At 31.6% G+C, this 26,620-nt stretch overlaps 1 protein-coding gene across 1 annotated transcript in view; it reads left to right on the plus strand.

Moving 5' to 3' along the window:
• The first annotated feature begins 6,938 nt into the window (after positions 1–6,938).
• Positions 6,939–26,620, plus strand: part of LOC145255525 (uncharacterized) — a 152,787-nt gene continuing 133,105 nt past the window's right edge. The window contains exon 1 of the mRNA XM_080113985.1: positions 6,939–7,517. Coding sequence (XP_079970111.1) covers positions 7,052–7,517 — 466 coding nt within the window. The 5' untranslated portion in view covers positions 6,939–7,051. The remainder of the gene's footprint in view (positions 7,518–26,620) is intronic.

Genomic DNA, 26,620 nt, shown 5'->3' on the forward strand with positions numbered 1-26,620 from the left:
ATCACGTGTGAGGGCCAAACTGGCTGAGTTTGGTTTGACGTGCAAGGATCCAGAACATTTAGTGAATGGCGTTTGTGTCTTGGTCCTGAACGTTCGACAGGAGTGAGGGACTTTGAAATGGAGGCGCGGAACTGCAGTTCCTGAAGTGCCTGATGTCTTCACGGGGCGAGCAGTAATCTCCCTGTGTGGAAAACTTATGGAGCACCTACCAGTGTGTGGATGGACTCGTGTGGCAACAGGCATCATAAAAAGGAGGGCAAGCGCAGTCACCAAAGGCTGGGATGATGAAACAGTCGACGATCTGTTGGTTTGCATGGTGAAGGAGACACTTGCAAGGGTAAAGCAGGATGACCCTGCCAAAGGAGACTGGTGCATGCAGGGAGACAAACTGAATGTGTGAGTGGATGCGAACTCTCTGGCAATTTGTTTACTGTTGGAGAAGAATGGTGCTGCGATCGAGGACGCTTGCTGGTTGCAACCGGCGAGTGATGCTGCTCATATCAACCTGGCAGAGCTCGATGCGGTGATAAAAGGTATCAACTTGGCACTCCAGTGGAAAGTCAGGAAATTACACATACACAGATTCACCATGCGTGTACCACTGGATATCAGACACACTGACAGGCAGGACTAGGGTGTGCCCTAAGGCAGCCAGCCAGATGCTGATCAGACGGAGGTTGGAGACCGTAAAAAAGCTGGTAACAGAGTACAACCTGTCTGTGGATGCGGTACTGGTCACTTCAAATTGCAACCTTGCTGATAGGCTCACTCGGGTGCCACAGAGATGGTATGACACCATGAAGAAGAAACCCGAGTAAGTACCATTACGTGCCACCTCTATTGAGGTGGTCGATGAAATCAGGAAGATACACTACCTCAGTGGACACCCCGGAGTGAGACGGACATGTTATTTTGTGCAGTTGTCCAATCCATTGATGTCCAAAAGTGCAGTGAAAGCGGTAGTCAAGGAATGCAAAACATGCCAGTCAATCGACCCCACCCCGGCCAGATGGCGGAAAGGTCAGCTGGGAGTAAGCATGACTTGGAACCGACTTGGGTATGGACATCTGGCGCCCGTTAATAAGACAGGATTCCTCCAGTGTAATCCGTGAATTGGAGTCCATATTTTATGAAAGGGGGCTGCCTGAAGAGATCCTCACAGACAATGACACAGCCTTCTGCAGTGGGGAGTTCAGACGTTTTGTAGACGAGTGGGGGATCCAGCTCAGACACAGATGTGCATATGTACCAAGTGGCAACGGAATAGCAGAGCAGTGCCATCGAAGCATGAAGAGGATCACAGCAAGAAAATAATGTACGATCACAGAGGCGGTCTATAGATATAATGCAACTCCAAAGGATTGCATGACTGCTGCAAGCACACCCACCAATGCAATCCATTGCTATCAAATGCGCATCAAAGACATTGATGCCCATCTGCCTGATCGACAGGAAACACGAGGTCCATATGAGTTAAGGGACACTATTTGGGTGAAGCCTCCCAATAATCGATGCACCAGCAACTTTCAAAGAGGGCGAATCACTGGCATCATCAGTGAGCAAGCCGTGCTAGTTAATGGTACTCCATGCCATATGAAGGATATCTGGCCTGCTTTGAATACGAACCAGTTGGCGAGTAGCAGTGACGGTGAATTGTCCAACGATGACCTGTGGATCCGTCCTATTCCTCACGATGGTATGACTGTGAACCCCAACGCTGACGCTGATCGTTTCAGCACTCCTTCTGAGAGCTCTGATGAAGATGAAGAAGTCCAGCATGATAGTATGACTGTATGCCCTAACGCTGATGCTAATGGTTCTGACACATCTTATGAGAGCTCCAATGAAGATGAAGTAGTCCAGCCAATCCCCCTTTGTAGGAGTGCACGCAACAAACGACCGCGTCCACCATGTCAAATGTGTGGTCTGGAGACCAGAGGGGAGTGTAGAGTTGAATGTAATAATCAAAGAGTAAAGCGCCCCCCATGTGTGTGTGTGTGTGTGTGTGTGTGTGTGTGTGTGTGTCGTGCGGTCATACAACTTACCTTCGGATGGGATCTGAGAGAAAGAGAAATTAAAGATGGCAGCCATGGAGTTATAAGGTGTAGTCTCGTGGAATCTCACGAGATCTCATCTTCCATTGCACATATATGCAAATGGAATGGGGTCAGTTTTCTGATAAAATGTCTGTTGACAGAGGCAGTTTGGAGAGATGTGCTGGAAGTTGAGAGAGAAAGTTGTCACTGACGAATTCTAGCTGGACTTTTGCGTATTGTATTTGGTTTATTTTGTTTTGCTGTTTACCAGCCCATTTAACGTCAATAACATTTTGTGCTGGTGATAATCCAAGGTCCTGATGGGACATGTTCCTATGAGTCATTATCGTCTATGCTGTCTGACATAGATTGCCGCATCTCTCAATGTAGTCCATGAACATTCTTTTGGCTGTTTTTATGGCCAGTTTAGCTCAGCGATTACTTTGAATATTATGTACAGATGAGATACGTCTCTTTACACCCCAGTCTCCTAGGAATGATTTATACTCCAACGAATCGAATGGTGGCCCTCCATCAGATATCTCTTCCGGTGCACCATACGTGCAGAGCCAACTTTCAATGCATCACATACTGCTGCAGCCCTCCCTAATAGTAGTGGACAACTTCAATCCAGCCGGTGTATTGGTCGCATATACCATGTAACTCTTTTCATGCATATCTAGTAGGCCTGTGGCAGTCTTTTGGAATGGGAATTCTGGGTTTGAGAGTGACATTATTGGTTCTCTCGGTTAGGATGGGACGATTGAATTGCATTTTCAACATTGTACTCTTGTTTGTCGGATACTAGCATGTAGATCGGGCCAAAATAATCTTTGTCTAGCATTAGCTAACATCCAGTTTACCCATTAATGGGCGGAATGCAGTGCCTCTAGTACTTCAGCTCTAAGCTGCTTTGGTATTAAAATTTTATTGCCTTTTATGGGTACCCCTTCCAAACAATATAGCTGGTCTACCATCGCCCAGAATTACTGGAATTTCAGTGGCAGTTCATGTTGTGACTGGGAACCCAGCTCATATATAATGTTGCATTCCTCGTCAGTGGCTGCAGCTTCCACGATTCTATCCCAGGTCATAACTCTATGGGGGAGTAGCGAGATTCTGCATCCTTTGTAAACCAGGATCCAGCCCAAATCATTTTCCAGTGGTCCTTGCCATTGTCAGGTTCTTGTTCCGTTGAGCAGTAGAAGTGTTTCTGAAACAGAAAATACCTGATGTCAACCTTGCTATAGCTCGTTGAGAGGTAAGTTGCCCTGTTCATCTCAAATGTTTTGAGTCCTTGATTTTATGAAGAATATTCTTTTTTTGACTCTTCAAAAAATTTGTTTGGAGTAGCATCCCAATAAAATTTGTGGTCCTTCGTTTGCAACAATTTTTAAAAGAGGGACATGATATCGGTCTATGAAAATGCATACAATCCAAACAACGATCTGACACTGCTGATGTTCATCGGCACCAGTCATTTTTTACACCATCAGCTGTTATTAAAAAGCTGGCAAATTCGACTTCCTTGCCTGCAAATTAAAACTTATTCGGATTGAAGACGATTCCATTTCTGCTGCAGTGGATGTGATATAGTTCACTGTGTGCCAGAAAACAGATTCTATAATTTTATTCCAGAGAAGGGTATCATCATAATGTCGTCAAACTGGTGAGTGTACCCAGCACTTAGGGTGCTGTAAGGTTCTGATAACAGACCCACTCTGTTATGAATGTGGTTGCATCTCGGGCCGTTGGGAAGAGCAGTAAACTATGATATCTGTTCCATGCTTCTAAAACTGTTTTCTTGGTTCGCATGGGCACAACAGACACTTGGTTAAATGGGGACGGAGTATGATGGGGTTCCCTCCTCATTGTGGCATTCAATTTTTGTAGGTGCCACTATCCTTCTTGGTGACCCATCCTTTTTTGGTGTAACCACCATCCTCAAACACCAGACGGTAGGCATATCTGCTGGTACTGGCTCGATGATGCCCAATGCAACATCCCTATCTAAATCTTCCTTCACCTTCTTTTTCCAATGATGGGGGGCATGAATGTTATATCCAGTGATCTCCCTGACATCACTTGTGATGGTTGAAGGGAGAGGAGTTATTGAATGCACTTGATTTGAAGTGCTCCCATAACCATTATTCCACATGCTCCCTATTATTTCCAATAAGGGTAAAGGGGATTCTTGAAGGTGTGTTCGGAACAATTTCTCTTTGCGGACATCCACATGGTGCTATCCCTTTTTTAAGGTTGACATGTCAGCTTTCGATATTTCGTGTGGGAAGTCAGGAGAAATTAACTCTAAGTCTTTCAGTGCTGACTCGGATAAGTGAAACTTGACTTGTTTGGTTTCTTTGAGGCCAACTTGATCACATGTAAAAATTATTCCCTTAATGTGTAATAGGTCGTCCATGATCCCATGTAGTCTATGGGTAGTTGGTATTAGCATGTCACTAGTGTATCCCAATACTTCCAGTATTTCAGGGCCACTCAAACATGTTTGAGCACCAGTATCTGCAACGGCCTGGATATGGTGTATTCTACAATAAGTCCTCTTATCTAAGATGCGCCCAAATTCGGCATGGGACTCCAGTATCAAAGATACTTAGACTTTTATGGAGGGTGACGGTTCTTTTGAATCTATCTTTGCTCAGTGCAAGATGTGGTTTTGCTGCTAATTTCTGTCTTCGTTTACACTGGTCTTCCTTCTCCTTTGCTGCTAAGTACTTTTGACTGCTGTCATGTTGAATGACTCGTTGACTCCATTGTCAACCTCTTTGATTTTTGACGTAAGTGTTCAGTAATTCCACAATTATGACATCTAAGTTCCTTCGTCAGACAGTCCTTCCATCCTTTTAGCCCGTTGGGATGTAATGTCCTCTCACACCCTTCACATGATTTATTTCAAAGGGTTCTGGGTTCCTCCCTCTCCTAAGACAGTTCCTTCTCGGACCTCACTGAGCCAGACATCAAACACTCATTTAAGCTGCTTTGCAAATGAGGAGTGGACATATCCGCTGTCTCTAGACTAACCAGTTTGTGGAATTTCTGTTCCACTGTTGACAATATATCAGCTTCAGCCAACAACCTGGTATTCTGTATTTGCATGTCCAGCTACGAGTTGGCCAGCCACCATGTCCTCCAAATAGTTTATAGCTAGTCTCTCGTGAGGATACTGGACAGTAAAATTGCAAAACCTTTGTGGCCGAAGCTTTGCTATAAACTGTGCGAGATCCTCCCCTTCTTGCTGTCCTGTATTGTGGAATCTATGTCTAGGCACCTTTTGTTGTAAACCTTTTACTGCAACGCCATATATGCCATAGGAAGTGTTCTTCTGTGACTATATTGAGAGCGTCAGACCCTACTAGTTTGAACAAAAGTCTGTTTATCTCATCTGATGTATCCAAGCCATTCTTAATTCATTACGTATTTCCATGGGGTCAGTTAAACTGCACATTTGTTTGTACTAGGTCCATGTGTCGATGAATAATGCTCGGTCCCTGTCGGTGTAACCATCTTCGATTTCAGGTCTGTCTGATTTTTTAGTGTGGGGTCGGTTTGATACATTTTCCTCGCTGATGCGAAGCTGGTTTTCTTCCTGTAAATTTACCAACTTCTAAACTCGTTGCAAGTAATGTTTGTCATCGCGTTGTCCTGACGCCATTACTATTACAGTTTCAGTAAGAAAATAATCCGGTAAAAATAAATCCTGTGGAAACGGATCCTGTTCGCACAGAGCCCAAAGAAGAGTCTCTAGAATACGTCTCACACTGTTAACTAAGTTCTAACCTCTGTCCCATCACCGCAATGTTGCAGCCCTATGCATGTTTTACAAGTATTTTAATGGAATATGTTCTGATGAACTCATCACTCTTGTAACCGCTCGACATACATATGACATATGACATACATATTCCTCAACAAATCTGTTTAGCAACAAAATTCCATCCTTTTACTGAAGAGGTCATAGTCGTTGGAAATCTTCGATTCTTATAAATTCTTTCCTCCGATAATGTTTGGGGTGAACATAACTAAAATAACCAAAAAACTAGCTTCAGCTGATTGCTGAGTGAAAAGTCAAGGAGGCTGGAAAAATTGAGTAAGCAAACTTCCATGGAAAGGTATGAATAGTATTGGAGTGAGTGAGTGGTTTATTGCCAACGAAATCCCAGAGAAAAATAATGTTCATTGCCAGCAAGAAATACCTGAGTTGTTATGAAACAAAAATCCTTTCAATAGACGAGGAAATCTTGTTGTCATCATCATTCAAACTACTTTTGTCAATGAGTGATCACTGATAATAACTCTTATGAGAACTTCTAGTGAATAAATGTAAAAAGTCGATGGCGACCTGAAGGCTCCCTTTTCATTAACCAAGATGTATGAATCATTCAGTCCTCAGTCCTTGATCCACATGTTATAATGTTGAGTGTTTAACAAAGAGATATTAAGTACCATTTTTTTGTCTTTGGTATGACTCATCCAGAGATTGAACCCAGGCCAGCAAACCATTATGCCAAATGAGACTAATGAATAAATAATAATAATAATAATAATAATAATAATAATAATAATAATAATAATAAACTATTGTGCAGAGTTGCAACAAAATTGACATAAAGAACTCTTTGGATGTCAGATGCAATAAAATGAAGAATACGGCTTTTAATACTTAAATAACATGCTGGCAATCTTGCACATGACCTAATCTCGTCCAGTAAGTTATATTTTAGTGTCTTTTTTTCGATTGGCGATTAATAAAATAAAGCAACAGCAAAAAAGTAAAAATTAAAAAAAAAACGCTATGAATGAAACATAAGCAGAATTGTGTTTATGAATTCTCAGAATGAAATAATACTAAAAAAATGTATTTCTTTTATTTTTCAGAAATCTTCACCTTGGACAATACGTGGCTATTAAAATATTAGAGTATAAGAATATTAAAATATTGAAATATTATAATATTATATTATAATATTTTGATATTATAATATCAAAATATTAGAATGAATAAAGAAAAAACAATTAAAAAATTTGACAATTTCCATGAAGAAACTAAACTACCTTCGAATTTGCAAGAACCTAACGATGAAAAAGTTGAAAAAAGTTCTGAAAAGAAAGAACATTCTATGACACAAAAGAGGGTAAGAGACAATTCTTCTGATTGCACCCAAGAAATGAAGAATCTTCATGGTGTTGTGGCATTAATGATAATGCCCGAAAAGTCTTTTCATGAACAAGAAAAGGAAGAGCAAAATAAGAATCACTCTCGTCCAGTATCAGCTCAGTCGGTAACTTCTTATTCATTGTCCCTCAAGGCAGAAGTGGCACACCCAGAACTAACAGAAGAAAATGATGAAGAGAATTTGACTACACGTGAAAACACAGCTTTGTTCCAAACATGTATTCCTTATCTGCCCATAGAAATTGCAGTGGTTTGTCTGATTTTCAATATCTTATTGCCAGGATTTGGTAAGTAGTGAAAACATCACATATTTTAACATCAGTTTATAAAAACGTTGACCAAGTAAAAATAAAAATAAATGCAGTTAGTAAAAATGATAATAAATACAGTTATTGAATAATAATGAAAAAATATAGTTAGTAAAAATGGTACTAAATACAGTTATTTAAAAAATGATAATAAATACAGTTAGTTTATAAAGATAGTAATGATACAGTTATTAAATAAAAATGATAAAAAATTTAGTTTTTTAATAAAAATTGTAATAAATACAGTTATTTAAAAAAATCGTAATAAGTGCAATTATTTAATAAAAATGGTAATAAATACACTTATTTAAGTCTCCTGTGCGTCATAGGTAAGCTGTCTGAATCTGTGCTAAATAGAGAAGTAGTCAACTATCTCAGCAAAAATAACCTTCTTAGTGACATGCAATATGATTTGCGTTCTGCTAGATCTACATCAGTCTACAGCAGGCGTGCTTACAGTTTTATCTCATAGGATTGGCGAATCTCTCAACAGAGGTTTCCTCTCTAGGGCAATTGCTCTTGACGTATCAATGTTGCGTAACAGGGGGCTCATTTTGAAAGATGATGGGGTCATATATATAACGATGCTGAGGGAGACATTTATACAGTTCTTATATTTCTTGGAGACTTCGTATTAACAGTTCTTATAACACAAATAGAATGATAATGACATTTCTATCAGACAGGGGATTGTTCTTTTTAACATATATTGAGGAGAGGGTGATATGATGCACAGTTCTTAACACAGAGGAAGGGAAATACATAATCTTTGAAAGGTTACACAATGTTCATCATAAGATGATAAACCTTTCGTTCATGATGAAGGATGACACAAGACAACAGTTACAACATAATGATGACTTCTTTATTCATCTGATCGACCGGTCGATACCGTCAGGAATTCAAATTTGGATCTACATAGTTTAAATATTCTCCCTTCGCTTCCAAGGGATCAAATGACCAACTGACTGACTTTCACTCTCCAACTCTCAACTCCCAAGTTTCTGCCTAACTGCCTGACTGGCTCTCTTGCTGACTAACTAAAATCCGAACCCATAATATGGAGAAATGTCCTTTGTCTATGACGTCAGAAGTGTGTTTTTCAAACGTGACCAATTTCACGTGGCTTTATATATGTTTGTCCAAACACACCCCTGGCGAACAAAAGAACCCTCAATTTTTTTTTTTTTTTTTTTATAAGGTAGTCACCACTCATCAAGGCTCGGAAGCCACTCGGGGATAAGGGTTATTGTGTGTACAGTATGTTAGTGTTGAAGATTTGATAAAGTATCTTACTTAAGGAGGCGGTTCATCAGGAATTTGTTTACATTGGACTTGAAGACATCCAGGTTGTAGTCAGGTGGGAAACAGGCAACCGGAACAGAGTTTCACAGGTGTGCACTTCTAAGAAAGAAGCTTTGTTCATGGAATCTACGTTTTGATTTTGGCACAGATAAGGAGTGGGGAAAGTCTTTGACAGTGGTTTCAGCTAGGCAGGTGTTTATCATGAAAGATTGGCGAGGGGGGGACCAGAGATTGGAGTTCAGACGAGCACCTGCCATGGTAGTGATGATAAAACAAAGACAGGCCTGCAACATCTCTCCTGTAGGAGAAAGGTTACAAAGAAGAGAAAAGGGCATCACCCACTAGGCCATGAAGCCTATTTTGTACTCTGTTAAGGCAGGATAGGCTGTTTTTAGCAGCTCCTGCCCAGATGTGGCAGCAGTACTCCATCCTTGGACGTACTTGGCCTTTATACAGATAGAGAATTGCATCAGTAGTGAGATATCTTCTCGAGCGGTAGAAGGATCCTACCATTTTTCCAGTGACCTTGGCAACTGACTTGATGTACGTGTTCCATTTCAGGTCAGGAGTAAAGGTCAAGCCCAGAAGCTTATCAAAACATGGAGCTTCCCCTTGACGAGAGCCACCCATTTCAATTGATGTCAGATGGGGATCAGAGCATTGATGATGTAAAGATAGGAGCTTGATTTTAGATGCATTAAAGGTAACCAGCCACGTCTCCCCCACTGTACCACGCGCTCAAGATCAGAGGAGAGAGAATCTGAGAGAATTTTGTCATTTACGGCCTTTAATGTGTTGCTATAGGTGGTTGCGTCATCAGCATAGATGTCTACGAATGATTTAAGTATGTGTTTAGGGAGATAATTGATGTATATCAGGGAGAGAGTTGGGCACAGGATGGACCCCTCAGGGACTCCAGCATTAATATTGAAGGCCTCTGATTTCTGCCCATCAACCACTACTCTTATAAGCCTATTGGAGAGAAATGATTTAATGATCGAGAAAACATTTCCAGTTATACCGTAGCTGGAAATCTTGTGAAGTAGGCCCTTATGTCATACCTTATCGAAGGGCTTTGATATGTCAAGAGCAATTGCCCTAGAGAGGAAGTCTTTGTCAAGAGATTCACTAATCCTATGAGATATAACAGCACATCTGCTGTAGATCTGGCAGAACGGAAACCATATTGCATGTCAGTAAGAAGGTTATTTCTGCTGAGGTGGTTGACTACTTCTCTATTTAATATGGATTCCAGCAGCTTACTCATGACACACAGGAGACTTATTGGTCTGTATTGAGAGGGAGATGACTTATCACCTGAATTCTTAAATACAGAGCATACTGATGAGGTTTTCCAGGGTGTTGGGAAGCACTTCTCTTTAAGGCAACGCTTAAACAGTTTTGTAAGTATGGGGGCAAGTTCTGGTTGAAGCTTTTTTCAGCACAATGATTGGAATGCCGTCAGGGCCAGTTGCTTTACTGGAATCAAGGTTCTTGATTAGCTTCGCAACCTCATGCACAGATATTTGTATGTTGCAGAGCGTGTTGTCCATTATAGGAGGAAATACAGGGAGTTGATGACCTTCGTCACATAGGGTAGAATTAGCTGCAAAGTTCTTGGCAAATAGTTTGACCTTATCTGATGCTGACGGGATGACCTCAGGTCCATTGATGATGGTTGGGATTGAACGCACACTTCTGTTCAGGATTCTATTTGCTATTTGCCAAAACTGGTGGGAACCAAGCCGCTGCTCAGCTACTTTGGATTTAATGGACTGAGCATATAGCTCTCTTGCATTTTTTATTACTCTTTTGCAGTGGTTGCTGGCATTCCTGAAGGCAGCTTTAGTCTCAGTGCATCTATTACGTTGATAGCTATGGAAAAAGTGATTTCTGTGCGCGATGGCAGCAGCACATTCTGGGGAGAACCATCGATGCCTGTTAGGTTTTTGTTGGAATTTTTTGGATGGTATTGATCGGTCTATGCCTACAATTAACCATTCGGTCAGATCTGATATTATGGAGGACACATCCTTTTTAAACATGAAATGCAGGGGGAGATCGGATATAAGTGTACAGAAGCTATCCCAGTCAGCGGTAGAGTATCAATATACAGTATAGTGGAGAGGTACATCTGAAGACTTATTGTATTTCGTTTTTATCTTAACTGATACAACAATGGACATGGAATATGTGCCTACATTAAAGATGGCTTTCCGTGTAGTAGGGATATCTCCAGAGAAGACCCTAATTTACCTTATATGTGCTTCCGGGTTGCACTTGCTTACACCACTGAATTTATAGCGGAGTTACTATCTTTAAGAGCATATCTGAAAAAAATTGACCACATCCTGTCTGCTCACCCTTCAGCTAATATCCACATTTGTGGTGACTTCAATGTCCACAATGTGGAATGGCTGACCCACTCTAACAAGACAGATGATGAGGGGAGGTTCTATCATAATTTTGCCATTGCCTATGACCTCACCCAGATTGTTCACAAATTCACCCGATACTTCCGGTCAGTATGCTAGCCTTCTAGACCTTTTTCTCACAACTTCCCCTGAGCTATGTTCAAGTTCTGTTCTGTCTCCTCTGGGATCTTCCGACCACTCAGTTGTATCAGTTAAGATAAAAGCGAAATGCTTCAGAGGTGCCTCTCCACCGTACTGTATATTGATACTCTACCACTGACTGGGATAGCTCCGTACACTTATATTCAATCTACCCCTGCATTCCATGTTTAAAAAGGATGTGTCCTCCATAGTATCAGATCTGACCGAATAGTTAATTGTAGGCATAAACCGATCTATATTAAATAGAGAAATAGTCAACCATGACCACCTCAGCAGAAATAACCTTTTTAATGACACTCAATATGGTTTCCGTTCTGCAAGATGTGCTACCTGCTATATCTCATAGGATTAGTGAATCTCTTGACAAAGGCTTCCTTTCCAGGGCAATTGCTCTTGACATATCAAAGGCCTTTGACAAGGTATGGCATAAAGGCCTACTTCACAAGATCTCCAGCTACGGAATAACTGGAAATATTCTCTCTATCATTAAATCATTTCTCTCTGATAGGCTCATAAGAGTAGTGGTTGATGGACAAAAATCAGAGGCCTGCAGTCTTAATGCTGGAGTCCCTCAAGGGTCCATCCTGGGCCCAACTCTCTTCCTGATCTACATCAATTATCTCCCTAAAAACATACTTAAATCATTCGTTGACATCTATGCTGATGACACGACCATCTACAGCAACACATACACAGGCTGTAAATGACAAAGCTCTCTCTGATTCTCTCTCCTCTGATCTCAAACGAGTGGTTCAGTGGGGGAAGACGTGGCTGGTTACCTTTAATGCATCTATAATCAAACTCCTATCAACGCTCTGATCCCCATCTGGCATCAATTGTAATGGATAGCTCTCGTCTAGGAGAAGCCTCATATTTTGACAAGCTTCTGGGCTTGACCTGATCTGAAATGGAACACGTACATCAAGTCTGTTGCCAAGGTCGCTGGAAAGATAGTGGGATCCTTCTACCGCTCCAGAAGATATCTCACTACTGATGCAATTCTCTATCTATATAAAAGCCAAGTACGTCCAAGGATGGAGTACTGCTGCCATATCTAGGCAGGAGCTGCTAAAAACAGCCTATCTTGCCTTGACAGAGTACAAAATAGACTTGGTAGCTTAGTGGGTGATGCCCTTTTCTCTTCCCTGCAACCTCTCTCCCACAGAAGACACGTTGCAAGCCTATCTTTGTTTTATCGTTATTTCCAATGCAGGTGCTCGTCTGAACTCCAATCTCTGGTCCACCCACGCCAATCTTTTACAAAATCACCCGTCTAGCTGAATCCACTGCCAAAAACTTTCCCCACTCTTTATCTATGCCTAAATCAAAACGTAGATTCCATGAACAACGCTTCTTTCTTAGAACTGCACGCCTGTGGAACTCTGTTCCGTCTACCTGTTTCCCTCCTGACTACAACTTGGATGTCTTCAAGTCCAACATAAACAAATTCCTGATGAACCGCCCCTTAAGTAGACCATCTAAATATCCACACTAACGTACTGTACACACAATAACCCTTATCCCTGAGTGGCTTTCGGCCTTGATAAGTGGTGACCAGCTTGTAAAAAAAAGAAAAAATTTATGCAGATGACATTACCATCCATGGCAACATATTAAAGGCCGTAAATGACCCAGTTCTCTCTGATTCTCTCTCCTCTGATCATAATCATGTGGTACAATGGGGAAAAAAGTGGCTGGTTACTTTTTAATGCACATTTAAAATCAAGCTTCTATCTTTATATCATCAATGCTCTGATCCCCATCTGGCATCAATTGAAATGAATGGTTCTCGTCTTGGGGAGGCTCCATCTTTTGATAAGCTTCTGGGCTTGACCTTTACTCTTGATTTGAAATGGAACACGTACATCAAGTCAGTTGTTAAGGTCGCTGGAAAAATGGTGGGTTTTTTCTACCGCTCCACTAGATATGCCACTGATGCTATTCTCTATCTAAATAAAAGCCAAGTACGTCCAAGGATGGAGTACTGTTGCCACATCTGGGCAGGAGCTGCATGAAGCAGCTCATCCTTCCTTGACAGAGTTCAAAATAGAGTTCGTAGCCTAGTAACGGATGTCGTTTTCTCTTCTCTGCAACCTCTTTCCCACAGAAGAGACGTTACAAGTTTGTCTGCTTTATCGTTATTTCCATGTTAAGTGCTCATCTGAGCCCCAATCTATGGTATCCCCTCGCCAAACTTTCAGAAAAACACTCATCTAGTTAAAACCAGTGTCAACAATTTTCCCCACTCTTTATCTGTGCCTAAACCTAAATGCAGATTTCATGAACAAAATTGCACGCCTGTTTTCCATCTGACTACAATTTAGTTGTCCTCAATTCCAATGTAAACAAATTCTTGATGAACCGTCCTCTTAAGTAATCCAATTTACCAATTTTCTACTACTAACGATTACTATATTATCCCATTGACTACTGTACTCTCAGTAACCCTTATACTGACAGCTGTGGGGTTCAATTACTTGATTGATTCACCTCTGGTGAGATCAATTTTGACAGCTTAACCCCTATCGATCAGTGCGTTTTTAGCTACCAACTGTTATGTGTGTGTGAACAGGCGACAATAATGAATACAATCTATGTATATAAAAATGAAACGTTTGGTTTGTTCAGCTTAACTAAACTAGAAAACTACAAGTCCGTTGTTCGTTATATTTTGCAAGAATGATTGTATATAACCCAACTGTGTTTTTGAATATTAAAAAGTAAAAAATATTACCCTATTAAAAAAGCTTTTTTCAACATCGTTACATTCCGTTCCAATTTCAGCCGAGGTTACTTACCAGAAATACTTTTTGCTTTTATTGTACGGATTTAGTGACTTTTCATATCGATAAGTATACGATTTATCCAGTTTGTATGTTTTTTTATAGAAAAAATTGCATTAATTTGGGTTTTTTTTCTTTTCCTTCCTGCTTTTTCTTTCCCTGGCATAACAATAAAACTACTCGCCGGGATTCGGCAATATATATACACCAGTTTTGTTTGTTGTTTAAATACATGAAAAAAATACACAAAAAAGTTTGTTTCACTTTTTCTAAACTATAAAAAAAAAATACTTTAACAAAAAGTTGCAGGTTAATTTTTACGACTTGCCCCGGCGTATTAGAATCACAATAATCTCCCCATGTTAAAAATGGCTTTCAGATTAAACAGCCCCCAAACCCCGAAAGTCGTTCTTAACATGGTGACGTTGGGGGGGGGATTTCGAAAGCCATTTTTTACATGGGGAGGTTGGGGTGTTTATAATATGCGGGGGCAAGTTGTAAAAATTAAGGAATTTGCTGTTATTTATTGCAAAAATAGCTTAAAATTTAATTATTTGACAAAAAAAATGATGTTTTCCACAAATATTTAATAAGAAATACAAATGGACGGTAGGTTTTTTGGGTTTTTTGTGTTTTTTTCTGTTGATGTTTTGTTTCTACATTTAAAATTTTACTTTCTAATTTTTTTCACATAGTTTTGTTATTATTACATCGGCAACGCTCGGCTTTATCTGGCTGTTGACATCATGTTTTACAATATCTTTTTGTTTATTAAATTGTTAGGTGAAAGTACAGATAACCCGGTCTAATGTGTGGAAACTCTAGCTCCCTAAAAAAAGAGCACTCTGGATAGTAACAAAAATAAAATTTGCCTCAGTCTCGAAGGATTTCTCCTCTACTGATTGAGGAAAAAAAAATGTAATTCACCCTCTGTTTCTCTCCCCCCTCTCTCTCTTCCTCTCTTAATATCTCTCTCCATCATCTCTTCCCCCTCTCTCTCTCTCTCTCTCTCAACCTATCACCCTCTCCATCTCTTTGAGCCCCTTTCTCTCTCTAACCCCCTCTCTCTCTCCTCTTCTCTCCTTTCCTGTCTCGCTCCCTCTCTGTTTCTAACTCTTCCCTCTCTCTGTCTATCTCTCAATCCCTCTATCACTCTCTATCTCCTTTTCTTTCTCTATTTTTCTCTAACTGTCTCTTTTCTATCTATATATCTTCCTCTCTATCTAATCCCTCATCATATTTTAGTCTCCTAAATTAATTACAGTGAAGAAGGCATTGTCAAAACATGGATAAATCCTATTTTAGTCACCTAATTTACTTACTGTGAGATTAGAAGTTATTTGGAAATTACTGCTACCTTGAACAGCACCATGAGTAACTGGTAAAACCTTTCTAATTAAATTGAGTTTGGCAGCCATTCAGTGACAAAATGACATAGCCTTAGACCTTGCTGCAAGCGGAATACCGGCGACCTTGTTACCAAGTAGAAGAACTATTTATTCTATTTTAAAACTACTATTAAACATTCAATTCTTCAAAAATCTCATATTCAACACCTCCAAAACATCCAGTATGGGGAAAAATATTGCAAAAATGCAAACTTATTGTTTGCAATGAATGCATAATAGCACGCAAAAAATCACTTGAAGCTCTTGCAAGATTTGCATGGCAATGTCAGACCATTTGGGAATGCAGTAATATTGCTTGCAGGAGATTTCAGACAAATATTACCTACAATCCTCAATTAACACCAGCAGATGAAATAAATACTTGCCTCAAATACTCTACTTTTTAGGTGCCATGTGAAGACATTAAACTTAACTCAGAATATGCAAAAGTTGCAGACTGCTCGATCTGCACATTAATTTTTGCATCACTTGTAAGAAATTGGGTGTGGAAAAGTTCTGACTGATCCGAGTTAAGGGCAAAATTCTTTGACTCTTAACTTAATTTTATTACATCAAAAGAAGAGTTGCTCAAAAAGTTTTTTCCAGATATTCAAATTAATTATATGAATTCCACTTGACTGAGTGAATGAGCTATTCTTGCAGCTCATTACAAAGACGTCCATAAACTTAATGCTGTTATTCAACGTAAAATTTCAAGTGAGATAATCATATACAAATCTATCAACACTGTTGTGGAAGCAGATAAAGTGGTTAATTATCCCAGCTAGATTTGCTAGGCATGCCACCACATGTACTACAATTGGCATACTAATTATTATGTTATGAAATATAAACCATTTCAAGCTTTGCAATGGTACATGGCTTGCAGTAAAAAAAATTAACAAACAATATCTTAGAAACAACTATCTTAACAAAACCTGTCATAGGTGAATATATCTTCATTTCACGCATTCCTATGATTCCACCAGATACACCATTACACTTTAGGAAATTGCACTTTCCAATTTTGCAACAACCATCAACAAAGCTCAGGGAACAATCTTTACAACTGTGTGGCTTACAGCTATACACTAACTGTTTTTTTCACATAGACACGTGTTCAAGAGTCATCAAACCAAAAAAAAATCTCTATATCATCTAAGAAAATGGAACAACAAAAACTGTGCACCTATACGAAATGGGAAATTAAACCTATAAGAAACATGCATTTCTTCATTTTTCCATTGCACCCATTTGAGCCACAGCAACACATGGCAGGATTATTAAGTAAAATGTTATTTATAAAAAATGGTAATAAATGCAGTTATTTAGTAAAATAGTAATAACTACAGATATTTACAAAAAATGATGATAACACAGTTTTGGAAATATATGGTAAAAATACAGTTAAAAAGTCAAAATGGTGATAATTGCAGTAATTTCCTAAAAATTGTAAAAAAAAATAAAGTGATTTAATACAGTTACTGATTTTATACAGTTATATTTTAAAATAGTAATAAATAAAGTTATTCAATAAAAATGGCAATGAATTAACTAATTTAGCAGAATAGTAACAAATACAGCTAATTAAAAAAATAGAAATAAATACCATTATTTATTATAACATTGAAATTAATACAGTTATTCAATAAAAACAGTAATAAATATAGATATTTAGTAAAAATGGTAATAAATACCGTTATTTAATAAAAATAATAACACAGTTATTTATTAAAAATGGAAATAAATATAGTTATTTAGTAAAAATTGTAAGAAATACATTAATGTAATAAAAATAATAAATGCAGTCATTTAATAAAAATGATATATATTATTTAGTAAAATGGTAATAAATACAGTTATTATTAAATAGTTACTTATTAAAAACTGTAATTAAATACTGTTATTTCGTAAAAATGGTAATAAATAGTTAATTTATAAATATGGTAATAAATAGTTATTTAATAAAATACTAATAAATTCAGTTATTTAAAAATGGCAAAAATTCAGTTATTTTGTAAAAATGGTAATAAATAGAGTTTTTGGTAAAAATAAAAAAATGTAGTTAATTAATAAAAAATGGTAATAAATTCAATTATTTTAAAATGGTAATAAATATAGCTATTTAGGGAAAATAGTAATACATGCATTTATTTTTTTAAATTTCTTTTAAGTACACTTATTTAGTAAATATAGTAATAACTACAGTCATTTAAAAAATAGAATTAAACGCAGTTATTGAAAAAAATTGTAAGAAATACAGTTATTTAGTAAAATTGTAATAAATACGATTATTTAATAGATATAGTAAAATATACGGTTGCTTGTAAATATGGTTATTGATAAAGTTGTTTATCGAAAGTTTTAATGAATCATGAATTTAGTAAAAATGGTAATAAATATAATTTTTAGTTAAATTTTACTAAATGTACTTATAAGTAAAAAAGTAAATACTTTAGTAATATGTAGTAAAAATGTCAGTAAAAAGGTTAAAAATAGTTTTTTAGTGAAAATGGCAATGAATATAGTTGTAAGTAAAAATAGAAAGAAATATAATTATTTTGTTAAACATGATAAAAAATAAATGCAGTTTTTTATTTAAATTGATAATAAATACGGTTTTTATTAAATAATGTAAAAAAAGTAATACATATGTTAATTAAGTAGCAAATAATAAATACAGCTATTTCATAAATTGTAATAAAGTTATTTTGTTAAAATTGTTATAAATGCAGTAATCGAAAACATAATGAATAAGGTCATTTAATAAAATACTAATAAATACAGTTATTTATTAAAAATTGAAATAAATATAGTTATTTGATAAAAAGCGTCATAAATACAGTTACTTATTTAAATTGTAAGACTGCTGTTCCTTAGTAAAAATAGTGATAAATACAGAAATTCATAAATCATTGTAATAAATCAAGTTATTTATAAAAAACTGTAATAAATACAGTTTTTTATTTACACTTGAATATGATACAGTTATTTACTGAAAATAGTAATAAATACAGTTATTGAATTAAATCGAAATAAATACAGTTATTTAGAAAAAATATACAGCTATTTCGTAAGAGCGATGAGAAATACAGATATTTTTTTATAATTACAGATATTTATTAAAATTTGTAAAAAATACAGTCATGAAGTAAAAATAGTAATAAATACAAATATTTATTAAAAATTGTAATAAATACAAATATTTATTAAAAATTGTAATAAATACAGTTATTTAATAAAAATTATAATAATTACAGTTATTTAATAAAAATTGTAATGAATACGAAAAAACGTATTTGTATCTATTTAAAGTTATTTAATAAAAATATTTTAAATACAAATAAATTTTTATTTATACAAAAATGTAATAAATACAGTTATTTCTTTAAAATTGTAATAAGTACAATTTTTTATACAAAATAGTAAGAAATTTATTTATTTATTTTTTTTATTACATTTTCACCCCAAACAAGGCACATTGCCACTTTGGTGTAGGGAGCGACTTTCAGGGGCAGCAACTGCTGGGGCACTATGTTGGGATTTGGGCAGCAAGATGTCGGTTCACGTTACACTTGAACTTCTGCATGTCAGTACAGTTAAGAAGCAGGGACCTGGAATGGAATTCCAGAGTCTAGCGGTTCTGGGGAAGAAACTAGTGGAGTAGAAATATCTTTTACATCTAGAGATCTCTACTGTGATGGGGTGGGATTTAGCTGCCTGTCGGGTTTGTCGAAGGTGTCTACATCGTGGGGGCACAAGTGTCTGCAGTTCGTCAGATCATTCACCATTAAAATACTTGTAGAACAGGCAGAGGGATGCAACGTTTCGTCGATGGGACAGAGGCTGAAGCTTAGATGCCAGTTCAGAACCTTGTCTAGGAGTGAGAGACTAGCAGCAGATGCACCAGCCCAAATGTGACAACAATACTCCATACATGGGTGAATGGTGGCCTTATAGAGGTGCAGGATACTTTCAGGTGTCAGTAGTTTTCTAGCACGGTAGAGGGAGCCTACCTTTTTTGCAGCGGCCCTGGCAATGTTTTCAATATAATTGTTCCAACTCATGTTTCCTGTGAACGTTAGGCCAAGCAGTAATACAGTATAAATAGTAATGAATACAGTTTGGAAAAATTGTAAGAAATATAGATATTCATGAAAAATTGGAAGTTATTTATTCAAAATTGTAATCAATACAGTTTTTTATTAAAAATAGTTATAAATAAAGATATGTATTACAAATTTGAATAAATACAGTTTTTTAATAGTAATAGATATATTCATGCATAAAAATTGTAATAAATATATTTATGTATAAAAATTGTAATAATACAGTTATTTTGTAAAAATTGTAATAATGAAGTTCTTTTGTAAAAACAGTAATACAATTTTTTAATTAAAATAAATACAGTTTTTTGTAAAATTCGTAATACCTTTATTTTTTTAAATCTATATATATATATATATATATATACATATACATATACATATATATATATATATATATATATATATATATATATATATATATATATATATATATATATAAAAGTGAACGTGCCTGTGTGTACATTTTTCTATGCAATAACTCTGTCTATGTTTAGTCTACAGACTCGAAATTTGATATACAAAGTACTGAGATATGGGAAAATCTTTGTGATCGGTTTTCGGCCAGAAATTTGGCTGTTAAGGGGTCAAATTTCAACAATTCGATCTTTGAGAACTCTACCAAACTCCTCCGACAATTTTGGGTCTAAACAATTGAAATTTTAGATACAGGTTCCTTGTACATGAATCTAACTTAATAACCTGATTTGAACCCAAAACAATAAATCTTTAGGGATCATAATATGGGTGAAAGTTTTAAAAAATTGACCGCTTTTTTATTTTTGCTCAACATACACCTTCAAACACCCGGGCAACGCCATGTTGAAATGTTAGTTTATAATAAATGCAGTATTTTTAAATGATAAGGAATCAAGTTATTTTATACAAATAGTAATAACTACAGTGATTTAGTTAAAATGGCAGTAAATGCATGCACTAACTAAACATCTTAATAAATACAGTTTCTATTACAAATGGTAATAAACACAGTTACTTTGGTAATAAATGCAGTTGGGTTGTAAAAATGGCAATACAGTTTTTAAGTAAAAATGGTAATGAATACAATTATTTAGTAAAAATCGTTAATAATATATAATTATTTAATAAAAATAGTAAAGAATACAATTCTTTAGTAACAATCGTAACAAATATAATTTTTTAATAAAATAGTAATGAATACAGTTTTTTAGAAAAATAGTTAAAAATACAATAATTTAATAAAAATAATACTGAATACAATTATTTAGTAAAAATCGTTAAAAATACAATTATTTAATAAAAATAGTAATGAATGCAATTATTTAGTAAGAACTGTTATAAATATAATTATTTTATAAAAAATAGTAAAGAATAAAATTCTTTAGTTACAACCGTTACAAATATAATTTTTAAATAAAAAATAGTAATGAATACAATTTTTTAGTAAAAATCGTTACAAATATAATTTTTTAATAAAAATAGTAATGGATACAATTATTTAGTAACAATCCTTACAAATACAACAATTTAATAAAAATAGTACTGAATACAATTATTTAGTAAAAATCGTTAAAAATACGATTATTTAATAAAAAATAGTAATAAATGCAATTATTTAGTAAAATCCGTTATAAATATAATTATTTTATAAAAAATAGTAAAGAATACAATTCTTTAGTAACAATCGTTACAAATATAATTTTTTTAATAAAATAGTAATGAATACAGATTTTTAGTAAATATCGTTACAAATATAATTTTTTAATAAAAATAGTAATGAATGTAATTATTTAGTAAAAACCGTTATAAATATAATTATTTAATAAAAATAGTAATGAATACAATTCTTTAGTAACAATCGTTACAAATATAATTTTTTAATAAAAATACTAATGAATACAGTTTTTTAGTAAAACTCGTTATGAATATTTAATAAAAATAGTATAGAATACGGTTATTTAATAAGAATCGTTATGAATACAATTATTAAATAAAAATCGTTATAACTATAATTATTTAATCAAAATACAATTATTTAGTAAAAATCGTAATGCATAACATTATTAACTAAAAATCTTTAAAAGTATAATTATTTAATAAAATATTAATGAATACAATAAATTTAATACAAAAAGTTATGAAAATAATTATTTAATAAAAATAGTAAGGAATACAGTTATTTAATAAAAATCGTTATAAATACAATTATTTCATGAAAATAGTAATGAATACAGTTATTAGATAAAAATCTTTACAGGTATAATTATTTATTAAAAATAGTAGTGAATATTTTTATTTAATAAAAATACTACTGAACACAAACATTTTGTAAAAATAATAATGAATATTTTTATTTAATAAAAACAATAATGTATGAAATTATTTTGTAAAAATAGTAATGAATAAAATTATTTTGTAAAAATAGTAATGAATACAATTATTTTGTAAAAATAGTAATGAATATTTTTATTTAATAAACATAGTAATGAATACAATTATTTTGCAAAAATAGTAATGAATATTTTTATTTAATAAATTAAAAATGAATACTATTATTTTGTAAAAATAGTAATGAATATTTTTATTTAATACAAATAGTGATGAATACCATTATTTTGTAAAACTAGTAATGAATATTTTTATTTAATAAAAATAGTAATGAATACAATTATTTTGCAAAAATAGTAATGAATATTTTTATTTAATAAATTAATAATGAATACTATTATTTTGTAAAAATAGTAATAATACAATTATTTTGTAAAAATAGTAATGAATATTTTTATTTAATACAAATAGTGATGAATACAATTATTTTGTAAAAATAAAAATAGTAATGAATATTTTTTAAAAATTAATAATGAATACAATTATTTTGTAAAAATAGTAATGGATATTTTTATTTAATAAAAATTATACTGAATACAATTGTTTTGTAAAAATAGTAATGGATATTTTTATTTAATAAAAATAGTACTGATTACTATTATTTTGTAAAAATAGTAATTAATATTTTTATTTAATAAAAATAATAATGAATACAATTATTTTGTAAAAATAGTAATTGATATTTTTATTTAATAAAAATAGTAATGAATACAATTGTTTTGTAAAAATAGTAATGAATATTTTTATTTAATACAAATAGTAATGAATACAATTATTTATTAAAAATAAAAATAGAAATGAATACTTTTATTTAATAAAAATTAATAATGAATACAATCATTTTGTAAAAATAGTAATGGATATTTTTATCTAATAAAAATAGTACTGATTACTAATATTTTGTAAAAATAGTAATGAATATTTTTATTTAATAAAATAATAATGATTACAATTATTTTGTAAAAATAGTAATAAATAAATTATTTTGTAAAAATAGTAATGAATATTTTATTTTAATAAAAAAATAATGATTACAATTATTTTGTAAAAATAGTAATGAATATTTTTATTTAATAAAATAATAATGATTACAATTATTTTGTAAAAATAGTAATGAATATTTTTATTTAATAAAAATAATAATGCATACCATTATTTTGTAAAAATAGTAATAAATAAATAATTTTGTACAAATAGTAATGAATATTTTTATTTCATAAAAATAATAATCAATACAATTATTTTGTAATAATAGTAATGAATATTTTTATTTAATACAAATAGTAATGAATGCAATTATTTTGTAAAAATAGTAATGAATATTTTTATTTAATAAAAATAATAAATAATACAATTATTTTGTAAAAATAGTAATGAATATTTTTATTTAATAAAAATACTAATGAACACAATTATTTTGTAAAAATAGTAATGAATATTTTTTTTAATAAAAATAATAATAAATACAATTGTTTTGTAAACATAGTAATAAATATTTTTATTTAATTAAAATTCTAATGCATACAATTATTTTGTACAAATAGTAATGAATATTTTTATTTAATAACAATAGTAATGATTACAACTATTTTGCAAAATAGTAATGAATATTTTTATTTAATAAAAATAGTAATGAATACAATTATTTTGTGAAGATCGTAATGAATATTTGTATTTAATAACACTAATAATGAATACTATTATTTTGTAAAAATTGTAATAAATATTTTTATTTAATAAAAAACATAATGAATACAATTATTGTGTTAAAATAGTAATGAATATTTTTATTTAATACAAATAGTAATGAATGCAATTATTTTGTAAAAATAGAAATAGTAATGAATATTTTTATTTAATAAAAATTAATAATGAATACAATTATTTTATAAATATATTAATGGATATTTTTATTAAATAAACATAATAATGAATACAATTATTTTGTAAAAATAGTAATGAATACAATTATTTTGTAAAAATAGTAATGAATACAATTATTTTGTAAAAATAGTAATGAATATTTTTATTTAATAAAGATAATAATGAATACAATTATTTTGTAAAAATAGTAATGAATATTTTTATTTAATAAACATAATAATGAATACAATTATTTTGTAAAAATAGTAATGAATATTTTTATTTAATAAAAATAGTAATGAATGCAATTATTTTGTAAAAAAATAGTAATGGATATTTTCATTTAACAAAAATAGTAATGAATGCAATTATTTTGTAAAAATACTAATGAATATTTTTATTTAATAAAAATAATAATGAATACTATTATTTTGTAAAAATTGTAATAAATATTTTTATTTAATAACAATAGTAATGTATACAATTATTTTGTAAACATAGTAATGAATATTTTTATTTAATAAAATAGTAATTAATGCAATTATATTGCAAAAATTGTAATGGATATTTTTATTTAATAAAAATAGTAATGAATGCAATTATTTTGTGAAAATAGTAATGAATATTTTTATTTAATAAATATAGTAATTAATGCAATTATTTTGTAAAAACAGTAATGAATATTTTTATTTAATAAAAATAGTAATAAATGCCATTATTTTGTAACAATTGTAATGGATATTTTTATGTAATAAAAATAGTAATGAATGCAATTATTTTGTAAAAATAGACCTGGCTATTTTTATTTAATATAAATAGTAATTAATGCAATTAGTTTGATGAAATAGTAATATATATTTTTTTTTAATAAAAATAGTAATGAATGCAATTATTTTGTAAAAATAATAATGGATATTTTCATTTAACAAAAATAGTAATGAATGCAATTATTTTGTAAAAATAGACCTGGATATTTTTATTTAATAAAAATAGTAATGAATGCAATTAGTTTGATGAAATAGTAATCAATATTTTCATTTAATAAAAATAGTAATGAATGCAATTATTTTGTAAAAATAGTAATGCATATTTTTATTTAATAAAAATAGCAATGAATACAATTATTTTGTTTAAATAGTAATGGATACTTTTATTTAATAAAAATAGTAATGAATGCAATAATTTATTAAAAATAGTAATGAATATGTTTATTTAATAAAATAGTAATGAATACAATTATTTATTAAAAATAGTAATGGACATTTTTATTTAATAAAAATGGTAATGAATGCAATCATTTTGTAAAAATAGTAATGGATATTTTTATTTAATAAAAATAGGAATGAATGTAATTATTTATTTAAAATAGTAATGGATATTTTTATTTTATAAATAGTAATGAATACAATTATTTATTTAAAATAGTAATGAATATTTTTATTTATAAAAAGTAATAATAAATACAATTATTTATTCAAAATTGTAATGGATATATTTATTTAATAACAATAGTAATGAATACAATTATTTGGTAAAAATAGTAATGAATATTTTCATTTAATAAAAATAGTAATGAATGCAATTATTTTGTAAAAATAGTAATGAATATTTTCATTTAATAAAAATAGTAATGAATACAATTATTTTGTAAAAATAGTAATGAATATTTTCATTTAATAAAAATAGTAATGAATGCAATTATTTTGTAAAAATAGTAATGGATATTTTCATTTAATAAAAATAGTAATGAATACAATTATTTTGTAAAAATAGTAATGGATATTTTTATTTAATAAAAATAGTAATAAATGCAATTCTTTTGTAAAAATAGTAATGAATATTTTTATTTAATAAAAATAGTAATGAATACCATTATTGTGTATAAATAGTAATGAATATTTTTATTTAATTAAAATAGTAATGAATGCAATTCTTTTGTAAAAATAGTAATGAATATTTTCATTCAATACAAAAATAATGAATACAATTATGTTGTACAAATAGTAATGAATATTTTTATGTAATAAAAAAAGTAATTAATACAATAATTTTGTAAAAATAATAATGAATATTTTTATTTAATAAACATAGTAATGAATGCAATCATTTTGTAAAAATGGTAATGAATATTTTCATTTAAAAAAATAATAATGAATACAATTATGTTGTACAAATAGTAATGAATATTTGTATTGAATAAAAATAGTAATGAATGCAATTATTTTGTAAAAATAGTAATGGATTTTGTTATTTAATAAATATAGTAATGAATACAATTATTTTTAAAAACAGTAATGGATATTTTTATTCAATAAAAATAGTAATGAATACAATTATTTTGTAAAAATAGTAATGAATACAATTATTGTTTAAAATAGTAATGAATACAATTATTTATAAAAAATAGTAATGAATATTGTTATTTAATAAAAATAGTAATGAATGCAATTATTTTCTAAAAATAGTAATGGATATTTTTATTAATAAAAATAGTAATTAATGCAATTATTTTGTAAAAATATAAATAAATATTTTTATTTAATAAAAATAGTAATGAATACAATTATTTTTTAAACATCGTTACAAATATGATTATTTAATAAAATAGTAATGAATACAAGTATTTATTAAAAATAGTAATGAATATTTTTATTTAATAAAATAGTTATGAATAGAATTATATATTAAAAATAG

Source organism: Euprymna scolopes, chromosome 31 (genome assembly GCF_053919585.1).
Source record: "Euprymna scolopes isolate OS-2025 chromosome 31, ASM5391958v1, whole genome shotgun sequence".
Lineage (NCBI taxonomy): Eukaryota > Metazoa > Mollusca > Cephalopoda > Sepiida > Sepiolidae > Euprymna > Euprymna scolopes.